This window comes from Cydia fagiglandana, chromosome 4 (genome assembly GCF_963556715.1).
Source record: "Cydia fagiglandana chromosome 4, ilCydFagi1.1, whole genome shotgun sequence".
NCBI classification, from domain to species: Eukaryota; Metazoa; Arthropoda; class Insecta; order Lepidoptera; family Tortricidae; genus Cydia; species Cydia fagiglandana.
The window spans coordinates 20,504,129-20,528,048 of record NC_085935.1 but is presented as its reverse complement, the minus strand read 5'-3'; the positions used below and the strand labels follow the sequence as shown (position 1 = coordinate 20,528,048).

General features: G+C 37.6%; 1 protein-coding gene across 1 annotated transcript in view; it reads left to right on the top strand.

Annotated features, from left to right (window-relative positions):
* The window catches only part of LOC134664049 (transcription factor Sox-21-B-like), a 70,048-nt gene that overhangs the window by 21,621 nt on the left and 24,507 nt on the right, over positions 1-23,920 (top strand). The window contains exon 3 of the mRNA XM_063520619.1: positions 9,270-9,464. Coding sequence (XP_063376689.1) covers positions 9,270-9,464 — 195 coding nt within the window. The remainder of the gene's footprint in view (positions 1-9,269; positions 9,465-23,920) is intronic.

The following is a 23,920-nucleotide window of genomic DNA, read 5'->3' as shown; positions in this document are numbered from 1 at the left end:
GTTGCTCCATCGTGAAGAGGAGCCATGAGGGTCGTAGTTCTAGCCTTACCTAACCCACGTACTCCTCAGATAGCAGTTCGGTTCTGTGCGGATCGCAGTTCGAACCTAATCAAACCCATTTTTCAAGCATCATTTCGTTTCTGTAAGGCTCGCAGTTCTAACTTAACCTAATCCTTGTTCGGTTCTGTGAGGATCGCTGTTCAAACCTAACCTAACCCACTTAATGGCGCATGCCGTGCGGTGTACGGGGGTTTAAGCGGGAGGGGCTAGTAAGATTGGCATCATCGTACTTTATACCTACATTAATTTTATGATAGGTAATCATAGTTGTTTATTTAGTTAAGGTATCATAGTGGTTTTCTGGGTCAAGGTCCGGGTCCGAGTCCGGGTCCGAGTCCGGGTCCGAGTCCGGGTCCGAGTCCGGGTCCGAGTCCGGGTCCGAGTCCGGGTCCGAGTCCGGGTCCGAGTCCGGGTCCGTGTCCAAGTCAAAATCGAAATTCGTAATCACCAAACGTGTACCATGCGTCATTGAAGAGTTCTGTTCTGATCATCATCAGCAGTTCCACTTCATCAAATGCGACAGTTTTTAATGTAAATGCTTGATTTTATGATGAAAATACAAAAAAATCTATACGTATGCCTTTAATATTTGAGGAGTTCCCTCGATTCCTTATGGATCCCATCATCAGAACTCGAGCTTGACAAAAATGTGGCTTAAAAACTTAACTTGCTTAACGAACATAACGAAAAGGAAAAATCGCCAAACGTGAACTATACGTCGTTTAAGAGTTCTGTTCTGATCATCATCAGCAGTTCCACTTCATGAAATGCAACAGTTTTTAATGAAAATGCTTGATTTTTTTATGTAAATACAAAAATCTCTATACGCATACCTTTAAGATTTGAGGAGTTCCCTTGATTCCTCATGGATCCCATCATCAGAACTCGAGCTTGACAAAAATGTGGCTTAAAAACTTAACTTGCTTAACAAACATAACGACGAGGACAAATCGGCAACCGTGAACTATGCGTCGTTAAAGAGTTCTGTTCTGATCATCATCAGCAGTTCCACTTCATCAAATGCAACAGTTTTTAATGAAAATGCTTGATTTTCTGATGTAAATACAAAAATCTCTATACGCATGCCTTTAAGATTTGAGGAGTTCCCTTGATTCCTCATGGATCCCATCATCAGAATTCGAGCTTGACAAAAATGTGGCTTAAAAACTTAACTTGCTTAACAAACATAACGAAGAGGACAAATCGCCAACCGTGAACTATGCGTCGTTGAAGAGTTCTGTTCTGATCATCATCAGCAGTTCCACTTCATCAAATGCAACAGTTTTTAATGAAAATGCTTGATTTTCTGATGTAAATACAAAAATCTCTATACGCATGCCTTTAAGATTTGAGGAGTTCCCTTGATTCCTTATGGATCCCATCATCAGAACTCGAGCTTGACAAAAATGTGGCTTAAAAACTTAACTTGCTTGACAAACATAACGAAGAGGACAAATCGCCAACCGTGAACTATGCGTCGTTGAAGAGTTCTGTTCTGATCATCATCAGCAGTTCCACTTCATCAAATGCAACAGTTTTTAATGAAAATGCTTGATTTTCTGATGTAAATACAAAAATCTCTATACGCATGCCTTTAAGATTTGAGGAGTTCCCTTGATTCCTCATGGATCCCATCATCAGAACTCGAGCTTGACAAAAATGTGGCTTAAAAACTTAACTTGCTTAACAAACATAACGAAGAGGACAAATCGCCAACCGTGAACTATGCGTCGTTAAAGAGTTCCGTTCTGATCATCATCAGCAGTTCCACTTCATCAAATGTCACTTTTTTGGGTGTATATGCTTGATTTGTTGATAAAAACCCAAAAATCACTATATGTATGCCTTTAAGATTTGAGGAGTTCCCTCGATTCCTCATGGATCCCATCATCAGAACTGGGTTTTGACAAAAACGGGACCAATCTGTATGCATATACATTCAATCAAAAAAAGAATTTTCAAAATCGATCTAGTAATGACGGAGATATAGAGTAACAAACAAAAAAAAAATAAAAAAAATAAAAAAAAAAAAAAACATACAACCGAATTGATAACCTCCTTCTTTGAGATTTGGAAGTCGGTTAAAAAACCAACTTTACATATCTGTCCACAAACGCGCCACAAATCGCTGTAAAAGACATTACTGTTTTTAATTTGAAACCGCCGCATTGTCGCCTACTTACGCAGGCTTATCTGCCCCGTGCAGCCGTAGGGGACAAAAATGTACGTACACAAAAAGGCGTATTTCATAACTAAGGCAGAGTCACATCTGCCCTTGTGCACTAAGCTTGCATAACGTCTCTGGTGGGATTGTTTAATTACTTATTACTTTTTTTTGTCGGCTCCTGGACTATTTATGTTGACGTTATTTTTTTAGATTACGAGAATCTAATCAGAGTGTCAAATAGGTAGTAGGTGTAGGTAACGAACGATCCGACGAATTGACTTCCTTAAAAATATAAAGCTTTTCATGAGAAGTTGAAAAACGATGAAGTTTTCGCATGTCTCGCGTGTTATTTAAGTTGTTATATTCTATATATGTTATATAAGTTAATGATTACACAAGGGCAAATTATTTATATAACCATTTTTGCCATAAAAGCTCAAAACCACGTCAAAATCGTTTTAACGACAAAGTAGCGGGTGTTGCCTAGTAATTATAAAACCCCTATTAAACCCAAATTGACTCGTTAATTAACTAGTTGATAGTTAATACCAATAACCAAAACACGTGTTCGGTAATTATTTCGTAGATTTTACTGGAATTAAGTAAAATGCGGGGTGTAAATGAAAACATGGCGGGTTAGATCAAACATGAAACACTTTGTATTTTAGGAATTTTGATAATATAATTACCGCGATATAATTTCATTGTTTTTACCTTAAATAAATTATATGTGTACAAAACACGAGAGTTTGAAGTGTTATTTTGTGATACTTAATTGTTTTCGTGGGAGAAAAACACTATAATCTTTGTCTGAAAAATAGACTTTGGTTGGCAACGTATCGTTGCTAAGCAAAGGTAACTTATAAAACACAAAAAATACAAATTATTTATTTCTATTCGTTACAATTAACTTGGGTACTATTGCCTACCAATAATTTAACCATTCCAAAATAATGTGTCTTTTTTAAGGTTTATGATTGTATCTTTTGTGACGCAATACAATACTATAAATTATCACATATTATTATCTAAACCAAGTGAACGTTTTAATCATAGAAGAGTTTACACATGCAAACTAGACCTTTTGTATTTGAGTTACGTAGGTACCTACATTGAATGCCTAATACCAATAGTTGCAGCGTTTTCCCATGCAACCTCCACAAAAGCTACATAAAAGGCCCCACTTTGCCCACGATCGATACCTCCAGTTACATCCGCACTTTTTTACCAACAAACCCATTGTTTGCACAATCGTAAAAACAAACAAACATACATCACAATACACACACGTTAGGCACAATACAAATCGCAACAAAGGACTTGCCTCTCTGTGCTGTATTAAAGCACATTGTGTTCAGAATCGGACGAAAATGCTCTTCATTACTCTGAAAGCTCGTGTGCCATACGACAATGGTGGAAAAGGGGGTTTTCCACCCTAGGGGGTGACACAAAGACGCATGAAGGCGGGCGTACCCCCGCCCGGAAAATTGAAATGGTAAGAAACGTTATTTAGGTCATGATTTTATTAAATGTTAATAGATTCCTTTTTACTGTTAGTGTTGCTGCGCTTTTATGTTGGTTTAATATATTACAATTATAATACACAAATGAAAAAATATTTGAGCAAAGCAACCTAATACCTATACCTACGTATACCGGGTGACTTCTGTAACACGAGCAAATAAATGACATTAAATAATTCAATTAAATATCATTTATTTTCAGGCAACTAAAACCCATTCCTTACAAACTAACATACATACAAAAAAAACATACATACAATTAAAATATTTTTAAAAGCTAAATAGAAACCATTTTGGCGTCACAGAGTTTTCTTTAGCGTCACCTGTTCCAGTGTAGGATTTGGCAGATTCCCATGGAATCACCACACACACGAAACAGAATATTACATAGATTGTACTCCTGATGATAAAATTTGATATTTATTGAAATCAAATTTTACAGCATTACAGCTAACACTAATGCACTGTAAAATTAAGTAGTAAAATTAAGTAATAATAAAGCCATAATAATAAAATGTTAGTTTAGAACCTTTATGAAGTCTTTAGATTTTTTTTTCATAGGGATAAACATTATTTTCAATGTATGCTATCATCAATTCATCAGTGTAATTTACGTTGCTTGTCACGTTTTGTAAATTAATCAAAACCAAATTTATTAAGTCGCTGAACAAATGTTGGTCAGTTTGAAGAGTACAGCGTACAGTTTAGTTGTTTGCTCCTGTTGCAGGCTACACCCGGTATATAATATATATACCTATTTTAAACCACGTTGAACACTATGTAACATTGTGTCCCCTTGGGGCCCCCAATAGCCCGTCTAACTTTAACCACAGTAAAAGAGTTATGTAAACTTTGGTCCCATTTTCCATTTTAATCTAACCTAACAAAACAATACCAGTAAAAGTTTTATTCTTTGTTGCATATAATTGTTACGATCAAGGTGAGAAGAAACAAAAGTTTTGCTTTATTTAGTTGAAAAGAGTTTGTCGCCAGCGTTATGCAGAGTTATAAAACAAGTAATAAAAAATGTTGTTGTGCCTTTTCGATTAGAATTAATAAGTAGTGAGTATTGAGGTTAAGTTTCAATAAAAAAGCAACAGATTCCTTTCCGCTTTTATACACAATTAGCATAATTTGGAGAGATTCTGGTGACAACCATTTTGCTATGGAAACTTTAAACCAATCAAGATCGATGTTTTTAATACAGAGGATTCTGTAGGAGTTTAGTTTATAATAAACCATGTGTAATCTTTTGCACAGCTCAGTTTGACAGAGAAACTATCATCATAAACCTGTGTATGTATTAGATTTTCTTTCATCTTCATCCATCTAAGCTTTATCCCTTCCAACTTTTAACTCTTTTTTTACAGAAGTCCATTTAGACCAACCAAACCACTCCACAGATTTATTTTAGGTACAATTTTGAAGATTAATCTAAATTCTTTTTTTAACTATTTGGATTTAGTATGGGGTTCTTCAAAAAAGGAGTGTACAGGTTTTTAAAGGGTCCGCAACGGCAACGCGCATGTTAATATCTCTGCTGTTGCAGGCGTCCATAGGCTACGGTAAGCAGTCTCAGTTACGCGGGCCGTATGCTTGTTTGCCACCGACGTGGTATTTAGTGTTATAATACGGAACCCTAAAACCCGCTAACTGCAGCGGTTGCACAGACAGTCAAAGGCGTATGCAATGAGACATTGTTTCGGAATTCGTTTGAACTCAGCATTATGACGCATTGCACGTTAGATTGCGCCCTCGGATTTGCGTTCTTTTGCAAAAGTAATAGGTTAAAGTGAAAAGCATCTTTTTGGTCCTTTCAATGCTAAGGATGATGATCATTGTATGTTTGTCTACATAGTTCGCAATTGGTTAAGTACACTTAGGGTTAAACTAAGCCCCATTTAGACGAGTCAAGAACTTGCATGACTTGACTGAATTCATTGTATTTACTCGGTAATTATAGTTAAAGAAAAGTCTGCAGCGATTTTGATAGCCCACGCAGTGCAAGTGTTATTTGAAACGTCAAACTTCTATGAAATTGTGACGTATAAATAACACTTGCACTGCGTGGGCTATAAAAATCGCTGCAGACTTTTCTTGGTCAACCTCTGGCAATGTAATAATGTATTGAATATTGCATAAAAGTTGGAAAATGTAATTTTAGTATTGCATGCGTCATCTACACGTCAAGTCAAATTAAATTAAGAATAACCTATAAAATTTTGCACTGCTATAGAAAATGACTCTTTTCACATTTTATTAACACACCAGCAGACAAACACAAAGCAACAGCCATTCTACAGCTTTGTCTCGATTCGTATACTCAATGTCGACTCATATTTACATCACAATTACTCATTGTGGCGATGGACAACGATGCAGAATGTGACAGTTGTCTCCACGAATGTGACAGTTGCTATACACGAAGTATGGTGGCCAGCGGTTGTAGGTTTGTTTGGGATTGTCTTTAATTATGAGCGACAAGTAATTGGTACCGTAAAACCAACTATAGTCTAGTACTACCAGCTGTATCAATACCAATATTCTTTTTGGTATTGTCTGAGTTTTTTCTTCGATTTAAAAATATCTTGCACTAAAAATTTAAAATGGAAGCCTCACCTCAACGAAAATATTTGGGTTAATTTTGGACCTAACTTTTGGACTATATTGGAGTGATTTTACGGTACAGATATTGTTAATTTGTTTTTTTTTTTCAGTTTTCATTGTTTTTCAGTTGTAGGAGATGTTTTATAAATCAAACTAGCAATTTAAAAGACCCTAACGTTCCGTCCTGGAGCGGCAAACCTTGAAGCCAACACATTTTGAGTAGAAAGTTTTTTTTTCTTTCAATTAATTTGTTAATTATATACCTACTTTGGTAACTCCAATGAAAATGATTATTTTATATTTCAGAGTATTGTTGATAACCTATTGGCCATCATAGTAAAATGTTAGTGATGTTCCACCACCACCGTGGTGGTCGGCGCTTATGTCGCGTAGCATCGCTTTAGTATGTTAATAAGATACTTTTACCCGTAGAATATCACATTTTATATGGTCGCTCTATAGTCAATGGAGATGTTTGTATTTTTTATCCATCCATCCATCAACCAAGGTAAGTAAACAAACTGTCACTCCACTCGTCCAACTAAATCCATTCAAATGAAACAACATTTAAGTCCCCAACTGTACAGGTATTATAAGTCAAGCATGAAATATTCATGCGAAAAATATTAAAACAAAAGACAGTTTCCTCGCAAAGCATGGTAACCCTACCTCAAAGAGCTCTTTGCGTCGTTCTAAGCGCATTGTGGCGCTCACAAAAGGAACATTTGTTTTTAGCATTGCAGTCTGCATACAAATGCTTACTTTAAATAGATGTCATTAATTCGTCACGCGAATGAAGTAATGTGAATGTAGTTCATGGTTCTTTATAATGTATACACATGTACATTTCTGTATTTTCTTTGCAGTAGTTTTCTTGATTCCCGCATACAACATAATTATACATAATATTATGTAAGGCTAATTTGTACTTAAATAAAATACATATTTATGCACACACTCTAAAACAAAACCTAAGCCTACAGTAAGTTCAATAAGGCTTGTGTTGTGGGTATTAGATGACGATGTACTTAATAGATAACTCAGGAACATCTGTGATAAGCATACAAACAACTGCCATTACCAGGATTCGAACCTGGGACTGGGACCTCCTGCTTCATAGGCAGGGTCATTAACGACAATGCTCTTAGAAGTTGGATGTTGACGTGATACCTATTGCAATAAGGGTACCAAATTTATTTGGTGGCAAAGATTCTACAGGTATACCTCTAATTATAACCATAAGCAAATTGGTTGCCTGTAACTTGATGGTTAATGGCACCAAAAAGTTTACGTAGCTTATCAGTAACCGAAGAAACAACCTGTTGAAAATATCTTGATGTCTGTGTGATGTCTGTGCAATACATGCTTAAATTATACTGCCAATAATTTAAAACGACACGCAACAGTCACAGCTGTCATTTACGCTCGATTTATCTGCCAGCTAAAAATATTGAAAACGCACGCCATTTCAAGGAAATTAAAAAGCGAAATCTCATTTGGTAAAATCTCCAACCACAGTGTCGAGCATTATGCCGCTAAGTACACGATCCTTATCATCCCGACAAAAGGACTACCCTCCCAAGTATTGACAATAATGACGAAACGGGAAAAACTTCTGTAGCGGAATGAAAAGCGCAAATTCGTCATTAGGCGGCGCTTTCCGCCATTGTTGTTGCCGTCCTGGTCGCCCTTATAGCAACAGTCACAAGCGCGAGAGAGAAGAGAGTTGGTCCTCCGAGCCGGATTGTTCCTTTCTGTGTTGGCGACATTGTTTTCGCTTTTGTGCTGCCCTGAATCGGGATTGTCTTGTCTCTTTGAATGGCCGGCCCCCTCCACGGTATCGATGAATACAGCCTTCCATAAATGGGGGGAGACAAAGGGTTGGTCTCTTGAATCGCGCCGGGAGACGGGTCGTTCGGGCGTTCGATTATGTTGTATCGATTCAATGCCATTGTCGGCGGAATGGGGGATGGTTAGAGCAAATTACTTTTCTGTTTTTGTTTCATAATGGTGGCTTATGACAGTAGCATTGTCAGGCATAATCAACTGCTAGTCGGTTGTCAGAATTGTCGTGCAGTGCAGTAATAGCGTCATTTCTAATGACAATGCGTGTAGATAGTAGCTGTCCATTGGACTTTTTCTCTACGTTTCAGTCTATTTGTCCTTTCCTCAATGTTTTTGACTTTGTAAACGCTATGCTTTTGTTTTAGCCAATGGCACAGCCTTCTTTTGTTTCCAATGTGCCTATTAGCGAATAGTTATAGTGGTTAGTAATGGCGTCGTGTGAGAGGCTCTCGGATATTGAACACTTGAGTTAAATGCAATTTGCCGCTATTTAAATACGCGGAGGTTTGCATCCGGCTTCAGCATCGAGTGCAGGTTAAGAGCATATTTTCTAGCTTTTTACTATAAATGGAAGCATTGTTTAGGTTCTGATTTCAACTTAACATCTACTGGTATTTTGAGCCTGTCAGTGTAGTTAGTTGAACTAGAAATATTTGCATCTTCGATGTTGATCTCAAGCACAAAGGAGTTTTTTTTACTAATTCTTCTGTAATAGCTGTACGTTAATCTATAATTTGACATTTATATACTTACATACAAAAAAGGGAAGCCTTGTAAAGAGCTAATCATTTGTGATCTAATTTGTTTTCGTAATAACGTAGAATTAGCCATAGGTACACTACCCAGCTCAGAGCTAGAAACAAATCTTAAAAAACACTACTCTAATCCACAGTTTTTGAACTCAGATACCTATCCTATCTGCCTGTGAGCTAAACTACCATTTTTTATATTAAAGGAAAAATTCACTACTTTAGGCAAAACGCGAACTTGCAACCTAATAGAATACAAGTTTAATCATTTTTTTCTTTAAAAAAATGCACATTTAAATCCATTATTTTCTTCCCCAGGGGCTGAATGGAAGCTTCTCTCCGAAGACGCGAAGCGGCCGTTCATCGACGAAGCGAAGCGTCTCCGAGCCATGCACATGAAGGAACATCCCGACTACAAGTACAGGCCGCGACGGAAACCTAAGACCTTAAGGAAGGAGGGATATCCGTACTCCATACCATATCCCAGCGTGCCTATGGACGCGTTAAGAGCTGGTGAGTTGTACATCCTATTCTAGGCGAAGCGAAGCTTCGTAAAAGCGTCAGTGAACGAAGCAGTAGAAATAATTTCTCCACTATAAGTACGACGACGATACCCACGACGGTAACCTAAACCGTTAAGGAAGGAGGGATATCCGTACTCCATATCCCACCGTGCCTATGGACGTGTTAAGAGCTGGTGAGTCCCTTGTACTTCCTATTATAGGAGAAGCGAAACGAATACTTCGTAAAAGCGTCAGTAAAGGAAGCAGTTGAGATAATTTCTCTACTACAAGTACAGGCCGCGATGGTAACCTAAGACGTTAACGTTTTAACGTTAACGTTTCCTTAAGGAAGGAGGGATATGCGTACTCCATACCGGATCCTAGCGAGCCTATGTACGCGTTAAGAGCTAGTGGGTCCCTTGTAGACAGGAGGAGATGTCCGTACTCCATATCGTATCCTAGCGTGCCTACAATACACAAGACCTAGTTTATTTGACCATCTTACATTCCATCTTGCATTTGCCTAAGAATTACGAAATAACTAAACTATAAGTATTTCAAAATCCTATTCTACCAAGCAAAATTAATGTAACCTAATATTAACGTTCTGAAGATTAGGTAGTGTATTTTTTTACATCAATATCGTCTGTAAAATGTATCGTGTAGGTATTTGCTTCATCAACCAAAAAGCATTCATCAATAGGTACATCTTGAATGCACGGCACGTTCCATGTATTTGGATCTGACTACCCCTTTTTCGGAATACAATCAAAGTATATACGTGACTTTCAATCAGAGGGTCCTTATGCTTCATGTGCATAAATCACATATGCTTGTAGAATGCAGGTAAGTATATAATATACAACGCGACGTTGGTGGTTTAATTTTGAGCTTTCCTGCTGCTGTGTTGCAGGGCGATATTAATGTCGATATCGATGTTGCTGCTCGGAATTTTGACATTTGCGGCAGCAATGCTGTCGGAAGCAGGCCGCGTAGCCAAGATGCCGATCGCTTACGCTCCGTTGCGATCGAAACGCAACTGTCACTGTCGCACTAATATGGAAGTGTGATAGAGAGACATAATGGTTTTCGTTGTCGAAGCGATAGCGATTGTAACCTTGGCTAGGCCGGCTGTAACGCTGGTGCAGTCCGAACGTCAGATTAAGTCCTAGTATGTCTGTTTATTTTTTATTGCACATAAATACTGGTATCCAAAGAACGATTGTAAAGTCTATTAGCAAGTTTGCCTTTGAAAATATCGTCCATGTTTACTGGATTTCGACAGAAACCTACAAAATAAAGAACAAAAATAAAAAGTCCTACATCAGAGAAGTAAACTAAACTCGAATACCTAACTGATGCAATACGAATCCAAAGGAAGCCATTTAAATAGCAGGTCAAAGAGAAAAGTCGTTGACCCTCCCGCGGATAACCCTAAAACCCTTACAAAGATCTTTCAATAATTTAAATCGCCTGTCAATACGACAGAGGGCGTGAATGACGCACCCCACAAGCCATTGTCAGAAACTGTCAACTGTCAAATGCAAAACTTAAACTACGCTTTTCATATTTGGGGTTGGAGTTTTTAATAGTGCGATGTAATAATGGTTAAGTGAAAGCGTGTGGTGTATTAGATGAAAATACACGACGGTGCTTTACGGTACTTAAAGATAGGGGGAAACTTATGAAAATCGAAGTGCTAATCCATAAGAGGGTATATCTACTACTTATAGGCATAGATGTAAGTAAATTGAGGTAGATATGGTACCAGGCGCACGATCGTGAGCCATTAAATATAGGTTCCGGAACCTATATTTAGTTAGTCGTATGGGTGTCGTGGGGGTGATGGGTGGGGTGCGAAGAATGGAAATCCCTTCTGAGAGCCCTATGTCCCTGATGAGGGATAACAGGATATCATCATCATCATCATGGGTGACGCCAACCTGTCAAGTTGTCAAAATCGTTGGATCAAATTTTAGTTTTGTCAACTATGAACGTCACACGTCTACATAAATAAAAGGTCATTGGTATATCTACTACTTATAGGGTTGAGAGTTGAGACAGAGACGGACGCATTGCAGATAGATCAAATAGTCAAACTGTAGTTATTTAAGTATTATTTCAGTCTTTGTAGCGTAGAAATAAAATTTTGTGTATCCTCCATCCTACCTGTAGGTATACATTTGTTTTTATTATACCTACATATTGGGTACCTAACAGTCACCTGCAATAATATGGTGCTCTTCGAAGGCTGCAAAAATATGTGACACGCTCTTATGGCTCTACAAATAGATCAGGTCAGATATTTTTGTGGCCTTCATTGTGTAACATATTATTGCAGGTGACTGTACCTATTCAAAAATAAAAAACACACATTTGATATACAACTATACATACCTAGTAAAAAATCGATACAGCTGTGTCCCATAGAAATTTGCGTTTACTTTATTAAATAGTTTACAATATTTTTTGTAAACCAATCAAAACAACAATAACAAATAGAGTTGAAACAAGATAAGTCTGCAAAGATTTTGATAGCATACGCAGTGCAAGCGTTATAATTTCATAGAAGTTTGACGTTTAAAATAACACTCGCACCCATTTCTCTACGAATCACGCAATATTAAATACCGTTATCGAAACGAAAAAACGGCTATTTGTGTTTAGATTTATAAAAACCGTTGTCACGGAGATCGTGACCAACACTTCGTTGCAACAACGATGGGCACGCGGTGCTGTCTTTAGTGCTTTCCAGTTAGATTTCAAGTAAATTGGCGAGTAATGGCTCCTCTACACGATGGCCCAGCGCTGGTCCAGCGAGGTGACCATGCGATGGTTATGACTTCTTCCTCTACACGATGGCCCAGCGCTGGACCAGTGAAATGACTAATGCGATGGTTGACAGCATGCACTATAGAATGCGCCAGGTGTTATGTAGATGTAGATGCGTACGCACTAACCGTTGCCATCCTATCGCGCCATAAGCGGTCCGACACCACTACCCTCTCTATACGTTGGCCCTTCTTAGCGGGCCAATATGATGGATCATTGTGTAGAGGAGCCATAAAACAGCTGTTTCTGTTTATAGGGGCATTTCACGCCAAGCGGGCAGCGAAAAAAGTGTCAGGTCATAGAATTTGCTGAAATTTGGAATAATTATACTACTAGATATTCTAAAAATACGCATTCTTTTATTTTTTTTTATTTGGCACCGTTTCCGGTTTGGAAGCATTTAAAAAATGGACGAAAATTGAGGAGAGCATTTTACAAAAGCTGATGCAGCTATTATTTAATAAACTGAAAAATAAGTTTAATATTGGTTTGTATACAATTTTAATTGCTTTATCTTGCAGTTATAACAATTTTTATATTTTTTAATTTTTTCATACAAAAAACCGGAAATCAAAATTTCAAGTCAAAATGTAGCTTATAGTCCATCAAAAATACATGGAAAGTTTGAGAGTGGGATCTGCATTAGTTTCGGAGATACATGAACTAAAGTGCAAACGTGCCGGTCTGAGCGTCGTACTGGCGATTCCTTAGTTACCCAGTCAAATAAAGGTTTTGACCCTGGAATGACAAATAATAAGCTGGAAACTCGTATAACTACACCTTCGTTTCGGCGGTCTTTAAATTACGATAAAAGTCATAGAAAACCTCGTGTTCGCACCGGAGTTTATTCAAGGTCAAAGGTCACAAAAATTGCTTTATCACGAATATCAAGGTTTCTATAGCTCCAATTATGTTTTTATATAAATGAAGATTGTAGAGCATACAATTTGTGACAAGTCATATTTCGGGCATTTTTTCAGATCCTCAACCGTTTTGTAGGAATTGTCGGATATAGACGGCATAGAACGCGTAGCGGTCAGCCATACGCTCCGTAATGCAAGTTTACCGTGAATTCCGGTGAATAATAACTTCTATGAAGTTATTTATTTCATAAGATGCTATTTACGGATCATACGCTGATTTTAGAACAAAAGTTGTCTCTTCTGTGGACAATAGTTAACAGCTTTTGTGCATTTATGCATTCATTTTATGAAATAGGCTAATATGTAAAAGAAGTACCCCTTCATTAGGATTAATTAGAAAATTAGGGTTTGTTGCCTCTAGTGTCCACAGAAAAGAGGTAAAGTTGAAGTACAAATAATACAAGTAAACATTTCCACAATATTTTATTTAACTGGCGATGGAAATATGTATCTTTTCGATCTGTCTTCAACATTTGCAAACGTTGACTATTTGTTGGTTTTACATTGAGTTAAAATTTGGCATATTTATGAAAAACCAATGACAATGCAATATTTTAATGACATTACTACATAAGTTAAAATAAAGTCGCTTCCCGTTGTTTGTCCCTGTGTATTTTAAATAGACAGAGTGATTCAAGAGGACGGTTTATGTATAATTTTATTAACCCGTGCGAAGCTGGTCGTTTTTAATGTATAAATAAGAATATATAATGACATCAGCCCATCATCATGGCCATAAAATATATTCGCAGAATTGAGCAGATAACTGAAAAAAAGTACAGTCCGCGATAAAAGCTTCATCAAAATCAAATCAAATCACACAAGCTGTTAACTATTGTCCACAGGAGAGACAACTTTTGTTCTAAAATCAGCGTATGATCCGTAAATAGCATCTTATGAAATAAATAACTTTATAGAAGTTATTATTAACCGGAATTCACGGTGAACTTGCATTACGGAGCGTATGGCTGACCGCTAAGCGTTTTGCGCCGTCTATATCCGAATTATCCGACAATTCCTACAAAACGGTTGAGGATCGGGAAAAATGCCCTGAACATGATTTGTCTCAAATTGTATGCTCTACAATCTTCATTTATATGTAAACATCGTTGGAGGTATAGAAACCTTGATATTCGTGATAAAGCAATTTTTGTGACCTTTGACCTTGAATAAACTCCGGCGCGAACACGAGGTTTTCTATGACTTTTATCGTAATTTAAAGACCGCCGAAACGAAGGTGTGGTTATACGAGTTTCCAGCTTATTATTTGTCATTCCAGGGACAAAACCTTTATTTGACTGGGTAACTAAGGAATCGCCAGTACGACGCTCAGACCTAGGGCATGCTCCCGGGAATTCCCGGTTCTCATATTCCCGGGAATTCCCGGGAATTTTATGGTATCAAAAGAACCGGTACTGAAGACTCGGTACCGGTACTTCCCGGTTCTCATCATATGACTATTTATTCCCATTTCAATAGTAGTAATGTATTAGTACTTTAGCTCGGGACATTATATAACATTTAATAATAGTGCTATGAAACGGGGGACCCAAATAACCCGATAAATTAACCTAGTAAAGTAGGCATTCGTGAAGGCAGGCCGTGCCGTCATATAGTGCTGAGTGCATCGACTACGCTACGGCCGTGTGGCTCGGCCCAGGCGGAGCCAATGTGTGCCGGTTAATTTCGTAAAATAGGTTGGAACGCCAATTAAGTGTTTGTTTATAATAAAATAAGTCAATTATTAATTCTTATGCAATTATTTATATGAAAATAAGTCATTCATAAAGATTGTACGTTAACAGAAACAATTTCTTAAAAGTAATCAAAAGATGCCTTGAGAACCGGGAAGAACCGGGAATCCCGGTTCCGGCCATGCCCAGAACCGGGAAATGAAATTCTTGGTACCGGGACCGGTACTGCATGCCCTACTCAGACCTGCACGTTTGCACTTTAGTTCATGTATCTCCGAAACTAATGCAGATCCCACTCTCAAACTTTCCATGTATTTTTGATGGACTATAAGCTACATTTTGAGGTAAAAATAAAAAATTTCAAAAATACCGAACTTTATATAAATTTGACTTGAAATTTTCATTTCCGGTTTTTTGTATGAAAAAATTAAAAAATATCAAAATTGTTATAACTGCAAGATAAAGCAATTAAAATTGTATACAAACCAATATTAAACTTATTTTTCAGTTTATTAAATAATAGCTGCATCAGCTTTTGTAAAATGCTCTCCTCAATTTTCGTCCATTTTTTAAATGCTTCCAAACCGGAAACGGTGCCAAATAAAAAAAAAATAAAAAAATGCGTATTTTTAGAATATCAAGTAGTATAATTATTCCAAATTTCAGCAAATTCTATGACCTGACACTTTTTTCGCTGCCCGCTTGGCGTGAAATGCCCCTATATTTATAAACACCTTTGAGATGGAAATCGTGACCACTGTTAGTTTGCTTTCCAGTTTATTTGCCAGTATAGCAATTTTGCCTAAAACAACTGATTTTAAATCTTAATATTTTGTAGTAATGTTTGAATGAATGCCGATAATGCTACCTTCGGTGCATTCATGCTGAAGATATACAAATTATACAATACAAGACATGGACACGTCACTGTAGATATGATTCGAGTCATGATAGTGTTAGGTAAGTAATTTAAAAATACATTTCCAAAACGAGACCTGCACAGGAGAACACCCGGACAGCCGATACTTTACTAAAACAAAACCCAAGCCGGGGCCTAGCTAAGACGACAATCGTATCGACAAACACGAAACGAAGCGAAAAATGTATCGGGATTACAAATGCTACGAAAACTCACGTCACTATTTCCATACTTTATCCACGATTGTCATCGTAGCTAAGCTCTCTGAAACGGAAACGCTTTGCTCGCGCTCGGTCAATGAACTAAACTACTCGCCATTCCACTCGCTCTGTGAATCCGCTTATTTAAACGCAGCACCGCCATGGACGGATATTGCGTAAGCTTACGAAGCGCTGTGATGTAGTTCTGGCCGTGTAGCCAAGATGCCGATCGCTTACGCTCCGTAGCGATCGAAACGCAACTGTCACTGTCACACTAATGTGGAAGAGTGATAGAGAGACATAATGCTTTTCGTTGTCGAAGCGATAGCGATTGTAACCTTGGCTAGGCCGGCTGTACCTCTAAACTAAAGTATAGTTCCGATGACATCTGAAGAATAGACCGTTTAGTTCGCTGTCTTGCCATTGTTTATATAAATGAACTAAATTCTTCTTCTTCTTCTTGGCGTTATCCCGGCATTTTGCCACGGCTCATGGGAGCCTGGGGTCCGCTTGACAACTAATCCCATGATTTGACGTAGGCACTAGTTTTTACGAAAGCGACTGCCATCTGACCTTCCAACCCAGAGGGGAAACTTATTGGGATTAGTCCGGTTTCCTCACGATGTTTTCCTTCACCGAAAAGCGACTGGCAAATATCAAATGATATTTCGTACCTACATAAGTTCCGAAAAACTCATTGGTACGAGCCGGGGTTTGAACCCGCACGGATTGAAAGTCGCACGCTCTTACCGCTAGGCCACCAGCGCGTTTAACTAAAACTAATAAACTTAGCGCTTTTTATAAATGAACTAAATTATATTCTCTTTATTAGAATAAAGTATTAATTAATTGAGATACAATTAGTGTAGGTACATAGGATTCGAACCGGTGTCTTTAGCCACCATCAACCCCTAGAGGCCTAGGCCTCTCGGTCCCGGTGAAACCCGTTCCAATTTCTTTCTCCCAATAAAAAAAAATATGGTTGTCTGTAAAGTCGGTTTACGGACGAAAATTTTGCGTAATAACGTCATAAGATAACATTTATGAAAAACGTTACCATGGAGATCTGTCCACAACGTGACACTTTTCGTGCTTGCTACCGGTGTTCATCGATATATAAGACATTATCAAACTGCACAACGGGACTTAATCGCGTATTTAAGTTTTAAGATTTACATCCGACGTTTCGAGGACGGCGTTGTCCCCGTGGTCTCAGATAAGACTTAAATACGCGATTAAGTCCCGTTATGCAGTTTGATAATGTTTAATAATCGTGAAAGTTTAAATCGATATATAAGACGTTATCACGTCAAAAAAACACAAATAAAAATATTTCATAACTAATTTGATTTGTTCCCAAAGCTTTCACAATACATCATGGGTATGAAAGGGATACTAAAATTTGCTATAGCATCCTTCTTTCGCACTCGTCAAAGTTCTAACAATTACGTAAAGGTATTTATAAAAAAATCATTTGTTTTGCTCCAAGTATAATCGCACAATCACTCAAAAACCTTTAACTGCCCTCTGATTACATAGAACAACAGGCCAATTCGAACAAACACTGACATCAGAATGATACTTAGAGTTAGACCAAGAAAAGTCTGCAGCTATTTTGATAGCACACGTAGTGTCAGTGTTATTTTAAACGTCAAGCTTCTACGTTATGAAAATATGACGCATAAATAACACATGCTTAAATAAGACTTTTCTTGGTCTATAGTTCGTTTTTTTTAGCATTAGAAAGAACTTCGCAGAAGTAAGCTTGTGGTTCCAAATCCGGCACTTTTAGCGGTAATAATTTGAAGTAAATTATATGTACTGACCATGCTACATTAGATAATTCAATAATTATTAACAATTAAAGAGCCTGATAAAAACTGCACGCTTGCTTCTGTGGAGTTCTTTCTAATGCTAAAAAAAACGAACTATAACTCTATTTGAATCATGTTATTTAGTTATATTGCGGATGGCTGTGTTCGCGTGGAATAAAAAGTATAAATAATAGAGATACAGTTCAGCAAGTATGGAATGTTTTATTCGTAATATCCTCCTCTTTTATAATAATAATTTTGGTTTCTTAAATATTAATTAAAATTATTAACTTTTTGAGATATTGAGGAAATAAAAAATACCTTCTTTTTCTCTGTTTTTTTGTAATAACTTTTGATATTTTTTGTGAGCTAATAAACGCTTCGAACACATTTTTCTAGACATGATTACGAATCTAATGAGGTATCACACGTATTTTTAGGAGTATAGTATCTCTATTTTTCACCGTTTTCAGTTTCTCGAGTAGACTATATCCTTCGTCTCGCCCGCGTCAATACATATTCGGACAATTACGAGCGAAATGCACGATACATCAATTTGATATCATTCTGATATCAGTGTACGTTCGAATTAACCTGTACAGCCGAATTTGTCCTACAATGTAAGCCGTAATAAACAGTTGGCACGTTTTATAAAGTATCACAGGGATCGTAAACCTTTACAATACATAATGAAAGGGCTAAAACGGCCGCTCGGTGACACCTGCCCACGCGTTTTGTGTTGTACGAAAATTGTAAAATGATTAACTGTATGAAATATTTGTGGTTTGAAAGGAACTTTATCGTAGCGATTATGCAATAACTTGTTGTATTACAATTGTTTTAAATGGGAAGCTGTACAAATGTTCTTTTTAAAGCTGTTTCAAACAGCTAAGTAGATGACAAACCATTACATCTGTATTTGACAGGCATAAAAAATCCAGCTAATTTAAGTTTTTCATAAAAAATATTTTTACACTATTAAGTTTGTTATACGCGCTGGAGCTATATAACCTAATTTGTACAGGCCTAATACACCTCAAGTCATTGTACGAGTATGTGCAAAGTTCATTAAGGCTCCAGTACACAGTGGTCAAGGATGGTCCATGCCAAGCCATGCTTTGCAGTGCGCAACAGTCGGCCTATATCACGTAGGTGTTCACACAATGGTGCATAAAAAAAAAACAAAAAAAAATCATAATTGCAGGCTCTGATTGATATAAATCTATAATAAACTGATAAGTCTCTTCATTGCTCCACAATAATGACATTTTGGGCTATTAACATTTAATCAAGCGGTCAAAATTCAAGAAACTAAACAAACAATGGCGACTGTGTGAACACCACAGGCCACGGTACGCCACGATTCCTTTGAAGTGTGCCAAAAAACCGACAACTCCCCGATTGCTCACCACGGCTGACAACTGACGGCAGTCGTCCGCCATTGCATACCATAGCCCCCTGTACACAATGGCCAGGGTGTGGCATGGCCCATCCTTCACCACTGTGTACTGGGGCCTTTACAATCTAACACGTAGTTTTAAAATGAGAACGAAGCTCCGTTTGTATGGGAAGATGAAATTCAGTGGACTCTTAAAGCGGCCCGTTTCGAACTTCAGTGTCAAATGTGACGTTTCTTTAAATAAAAACGTCTCTTTTGACACTGACACATCTAATCCATATCGTTTCTAGATCTATTAACTCATGTATCTTAAAGTTCGAATCGGGCAGTAAGTTCACCATTTCACCAAATCATAAATAAATACTTATATGTATACCAAAAATATTTACGCTGACTCACTGATCTTCAGACATATCAAAGTCAAAGTTACGTAACTTGTAACTATTAGTTAACTGGGTTGATCTGACCCCTTGGTGAGAGCACTAATCGTGGGCGGGGCGCACGTGTGGACCGACCCTTATGTAAGGGCAACCGCACACTGGCTTTCATGTTAATTGGTGTTGCGGGATTGACTGGTGCAGTGGTTGGTGTTTGTAGCCTGGAGGTCTGGGTTTGATTTGCAGGATATTAAGAGGATAGTGTACGACCGCTTCTCCATACACACGTAAATAGTCCCCAGTTTCCTCCCTGTATATTGACTTTTTGGAAAATATTTTTACACAATTTGTTGTATATTATCCATGGCTATAGTACGTCTTTAAGAGTAAGGAGCGAAATAAAATTCAATGTAAAGTGTGAAAAAAACTAAGAAAAAAAAAATACGAAGGGGGCACAGTGGTGACATAGCATAGGGTTGTGGCAGGCGTGGTTCACTCCGCGATTTCGTCGCTTTGCTACAGGTAGCTAAAAGTACATCCGTTCGACCCTAATTTTGGGGTTTGCCATAAGCCGCGCGTGGCACTGTCACCACCTAGCGGCCATATCGGTCCTGATCGTGACAGACGCGTTTTGTTAGAGAGTGAGTCTTCTGTACCTAGTACTATTATTTATTCTGTGGTTGTGGTAACATCCTGTCATCAACTTGCGTCAAAATATGTTGTATAATGTTAATATGCAGAAATATAAAGAGGTCACGTGACTTCATCCCGTTTCCTCTTAAAGATGGTAAAATATTTTTCAACGAATTCAGTGCGTCTTATTCAAGTAAGCCGAGTGAAATTTTTAAGTAATTATTATAATAAAAAAAATTCATTTATTTCAGACTTTAGGTCCATTGGGGTTAGTATCATTATTACTAAACTTAAAATTAGGGTTAACATCATATAAAACTAAATAATACATTAAAATTTAAAAATAAAACAAAACTAACTTAACTTATGACCCGGTACATATGGAACTGGCGCATGCAAACCTAGCCAGTGCCTCATTAGGGGGCTCATTGTGATGAATCACAAATACTTGTGATGAATTTGTCCTGAGTGAAGAATGTTTTCTAACTACGACGTTTACATTAGGTACTAAGTCCAGAAATGAGTTTTATTTCTCAAAACTGCAATAAAATGTAATTGGCATCCGATTTTAAAGCGACCATTTGTTTGGCCACCATTTCCAAACCGCCGAGCTGTCAAATTTAACTTCAGCCGCGGTCGTGGGCGGGGCAGCACGTGTGCAACGGCCCTTAGTTAAGGGCGGCCGCACACTGGCTTTTAAGTTAATTGATGTCGCAGTTGGGGTGAATAATTAATCTTTAAAATTAAATTTTGGTGTAATGTGTTGTTGTGGTCGAGTTTTTGTGATGTTATTATAATTTATTTTCTTGTTTGTGGTCTTTGTATAGTAGGTACTGATAGTAAACTTCGATTAGGTAAATACCTACTGGAGATGTACGTTGGTGGCAATGGTGTAAAATACTAAAAGTACTGTATGTCTTACTGTGATGTCGCCCGCTGTATTTCCGGACCGATAAGACCTTTAAACTTTCAAGGAAAGAGATTACTCCCATGTTGATTGCCGGTAACGTACTTGCAACCCCTTTAGCGTTGCAGGCGTCCATAGGCGTTGATGATTGCTTATCATCAGGCGATTCGTCTGCTCGTTTGCCTTCAATTCCTATCGTAAAAAGAGCCCAGGGAAAATGAAGGTATCATCATCATCATCATCATCATTTCAACCTATATACGTCCCACTGCTGAGCACAGGCCTCCTCTCATGCGCGAGAGGGCTTGGGCTATAGTCCCCACGCTAGCCCAATGCGGATTGGGGACTTCATATACACCTTTTGAATTTCTTCGCAGATGTACCTATGCAGGTTTCCTCACGATGTTTTCCTTCACCGAAAAGCTAGTCGTAAATATCAAATGATATTTCGTACATAAGTTCCGAAAAGCTCATTTGTACGAGCCAGGATTTGAACCCGCGACCTCCGGATTGAAAGTCAGACGTCATATCCACTCGGCCACCATTGCTTTTAGAAGGTATAGTTAGGTATAATTGGAAGATGTATTCTTTTACTGAAGGTTTGAAGGTCGTATCGGTTGGAAAATACCACAATTGACAGTTTTAGGGTGGTATTCCAATTATCCAATTTCTTTGTCGAATGAGCAATGGGTCTCAGTCTCTCATTAAGCAAAATGTGAGACGAAAATACAAATTGGACCAAGATATTGGACCAATGGAATACCAAATACTAACCTTTTTAGCTGTGCGTGGAAGGAACCGATTTATTGCGTATTTTTACGATTAAAGCCCAAAAACTTAATCCGTTAATCAAAAAATAAAAACGATATGTTTAAAACGTGTACCTAAAATGGGTATATACATATTATTATATGTATTGCGTGCTCAATTTCCATTTCGGCCGCCCATTTTCCATTTCGGCCACCCATTTTCATTTAACATTACGTTAACCATTTTAGATGGAAATACATTTTCAAAAATGTCCCTTCCCGAACTACCATATAACTACACATATCTACTTTAACTGTACTAAGAGCCCTATAAAAAGGGCTATTGCACACGCGACGAACACGTGCCGCTAAAGGCTAGCACACACTGGCACATTAGCTCAAATATAGGGTAAGTTCACACTGAGGGTTACCAATATTTGATTCGAAAACGTACTGACGTTTTGTGCAAGTGTGTGTATATACAGTTTTTAAGTGTGATGTGTGACGTTTGAGATTTGTAATTGTGAATAGTAAAAAAAAATTGAACACTCTTTAAAATGTTGATTTTTAAGCTAAATAAGGGGTCATCCATTAATTACGTCACACCAATTTCTAGGTTTTTTGACCCCCCCCCCCCTTGTCACACTTGGTCACATTTGGCAAACCCCTCCCCCCCTAGTGTGACGTCACATTTTTTCTACGAAATCGCCAAATCGAATTAAGTAAGTACCTAAGTATTATTAATATTTTATCAAAATATTTTTGACGATATAAATATTAGTCTTTTATAACCCAAAACTGCTTAGGAAAGAAAATTAAACGATTAAAAACTATTTTCGTTTTAAAAACTTGTTATTTAAATATACAGCGAACTAAATAATTTAAATAAATTTTCGGTTACTGATGAAGTTAAAGTGACGTCACAAAGTTTGTGTCTCCCCCCTCCCCCATGTCACAATATGTCACATTTTCTTGACCCCCTCCCTCCCCCTAAACGTGTGACGTAATTAATGGATGACCCCTAATAGTGATTTTCAATTATTTTTACCATCAAGTTTGCAAGTAAATTTCACATATTTAGGGTTTCATATCCAAAGGGTAAAAACTGGACCCTATTACTAAGACTCCGCTGTCCGTCTGTCGGTCTGTCCGTCCGTCTGTATGTCCTTCACCAGGCTATATCTCATGAACTGTACTGTGATAGCTAGGCAGTTGAAATGTTCACAGATGATGTATTTCTGTTGTTGCTATAACAACGATACTAAAACAGATTATAATAAATATTTAAGTGGGGCTCCCATACAATAAACGTGATTTTTTTTAGCAATGGTACGAATCCCTTCGTGCGCAATCCCTGACCAGTCATAAGTTTTCTAAAAAGTTATGTATACTTGGTCAAGCAGATCTTGTCAGTAGAAAAAGGCGGCAAATTTGAAAAATGTAGGCGCGAAGGGATAGCGTCTCATAGAAAATTTAAATTTCGCGCCTTTTTCTACTGACAAGATTTGCTTGACCATCTATAGCTACCAATTTTTCAGAAAAAAAGTAGTGGTTTCGTGACCCTAATAATACTGTATAGGATTTTGGTTCACATTGAGGTCGTTAGGGTGTCGACACACGCTCCCAGCCAGCCAATTTAGAAATAATTGATGGGTTTTCGGCTAATAAGTGTTGACATAATGATATGATGTGTTTTAGACATATTATCATACGCCCAATAATATATTCGGGAAGGCCCACCAAAAATCATCGATTTGAAAAAAAATAGGGGTTTGTTCGATAGGTAAGGCAAAACACTTTACGAAGAAAGCAAAATACCTACAAGATATTTCGATTAGTTCAAATTTCCCCGCAGTCGAAATTGCCCTTTGCACCTTAGGTATAATTAAAATTGGTATTGTTCTGAGCTCAGTAGACTCATTTTTATGAGCCATCTTCAATTTTCTATCAAAATAAAATCAAATTAAATTAAATACGTGTTGTCGCAACATTTGAATTAATTCTTTGTGTTTACATCTT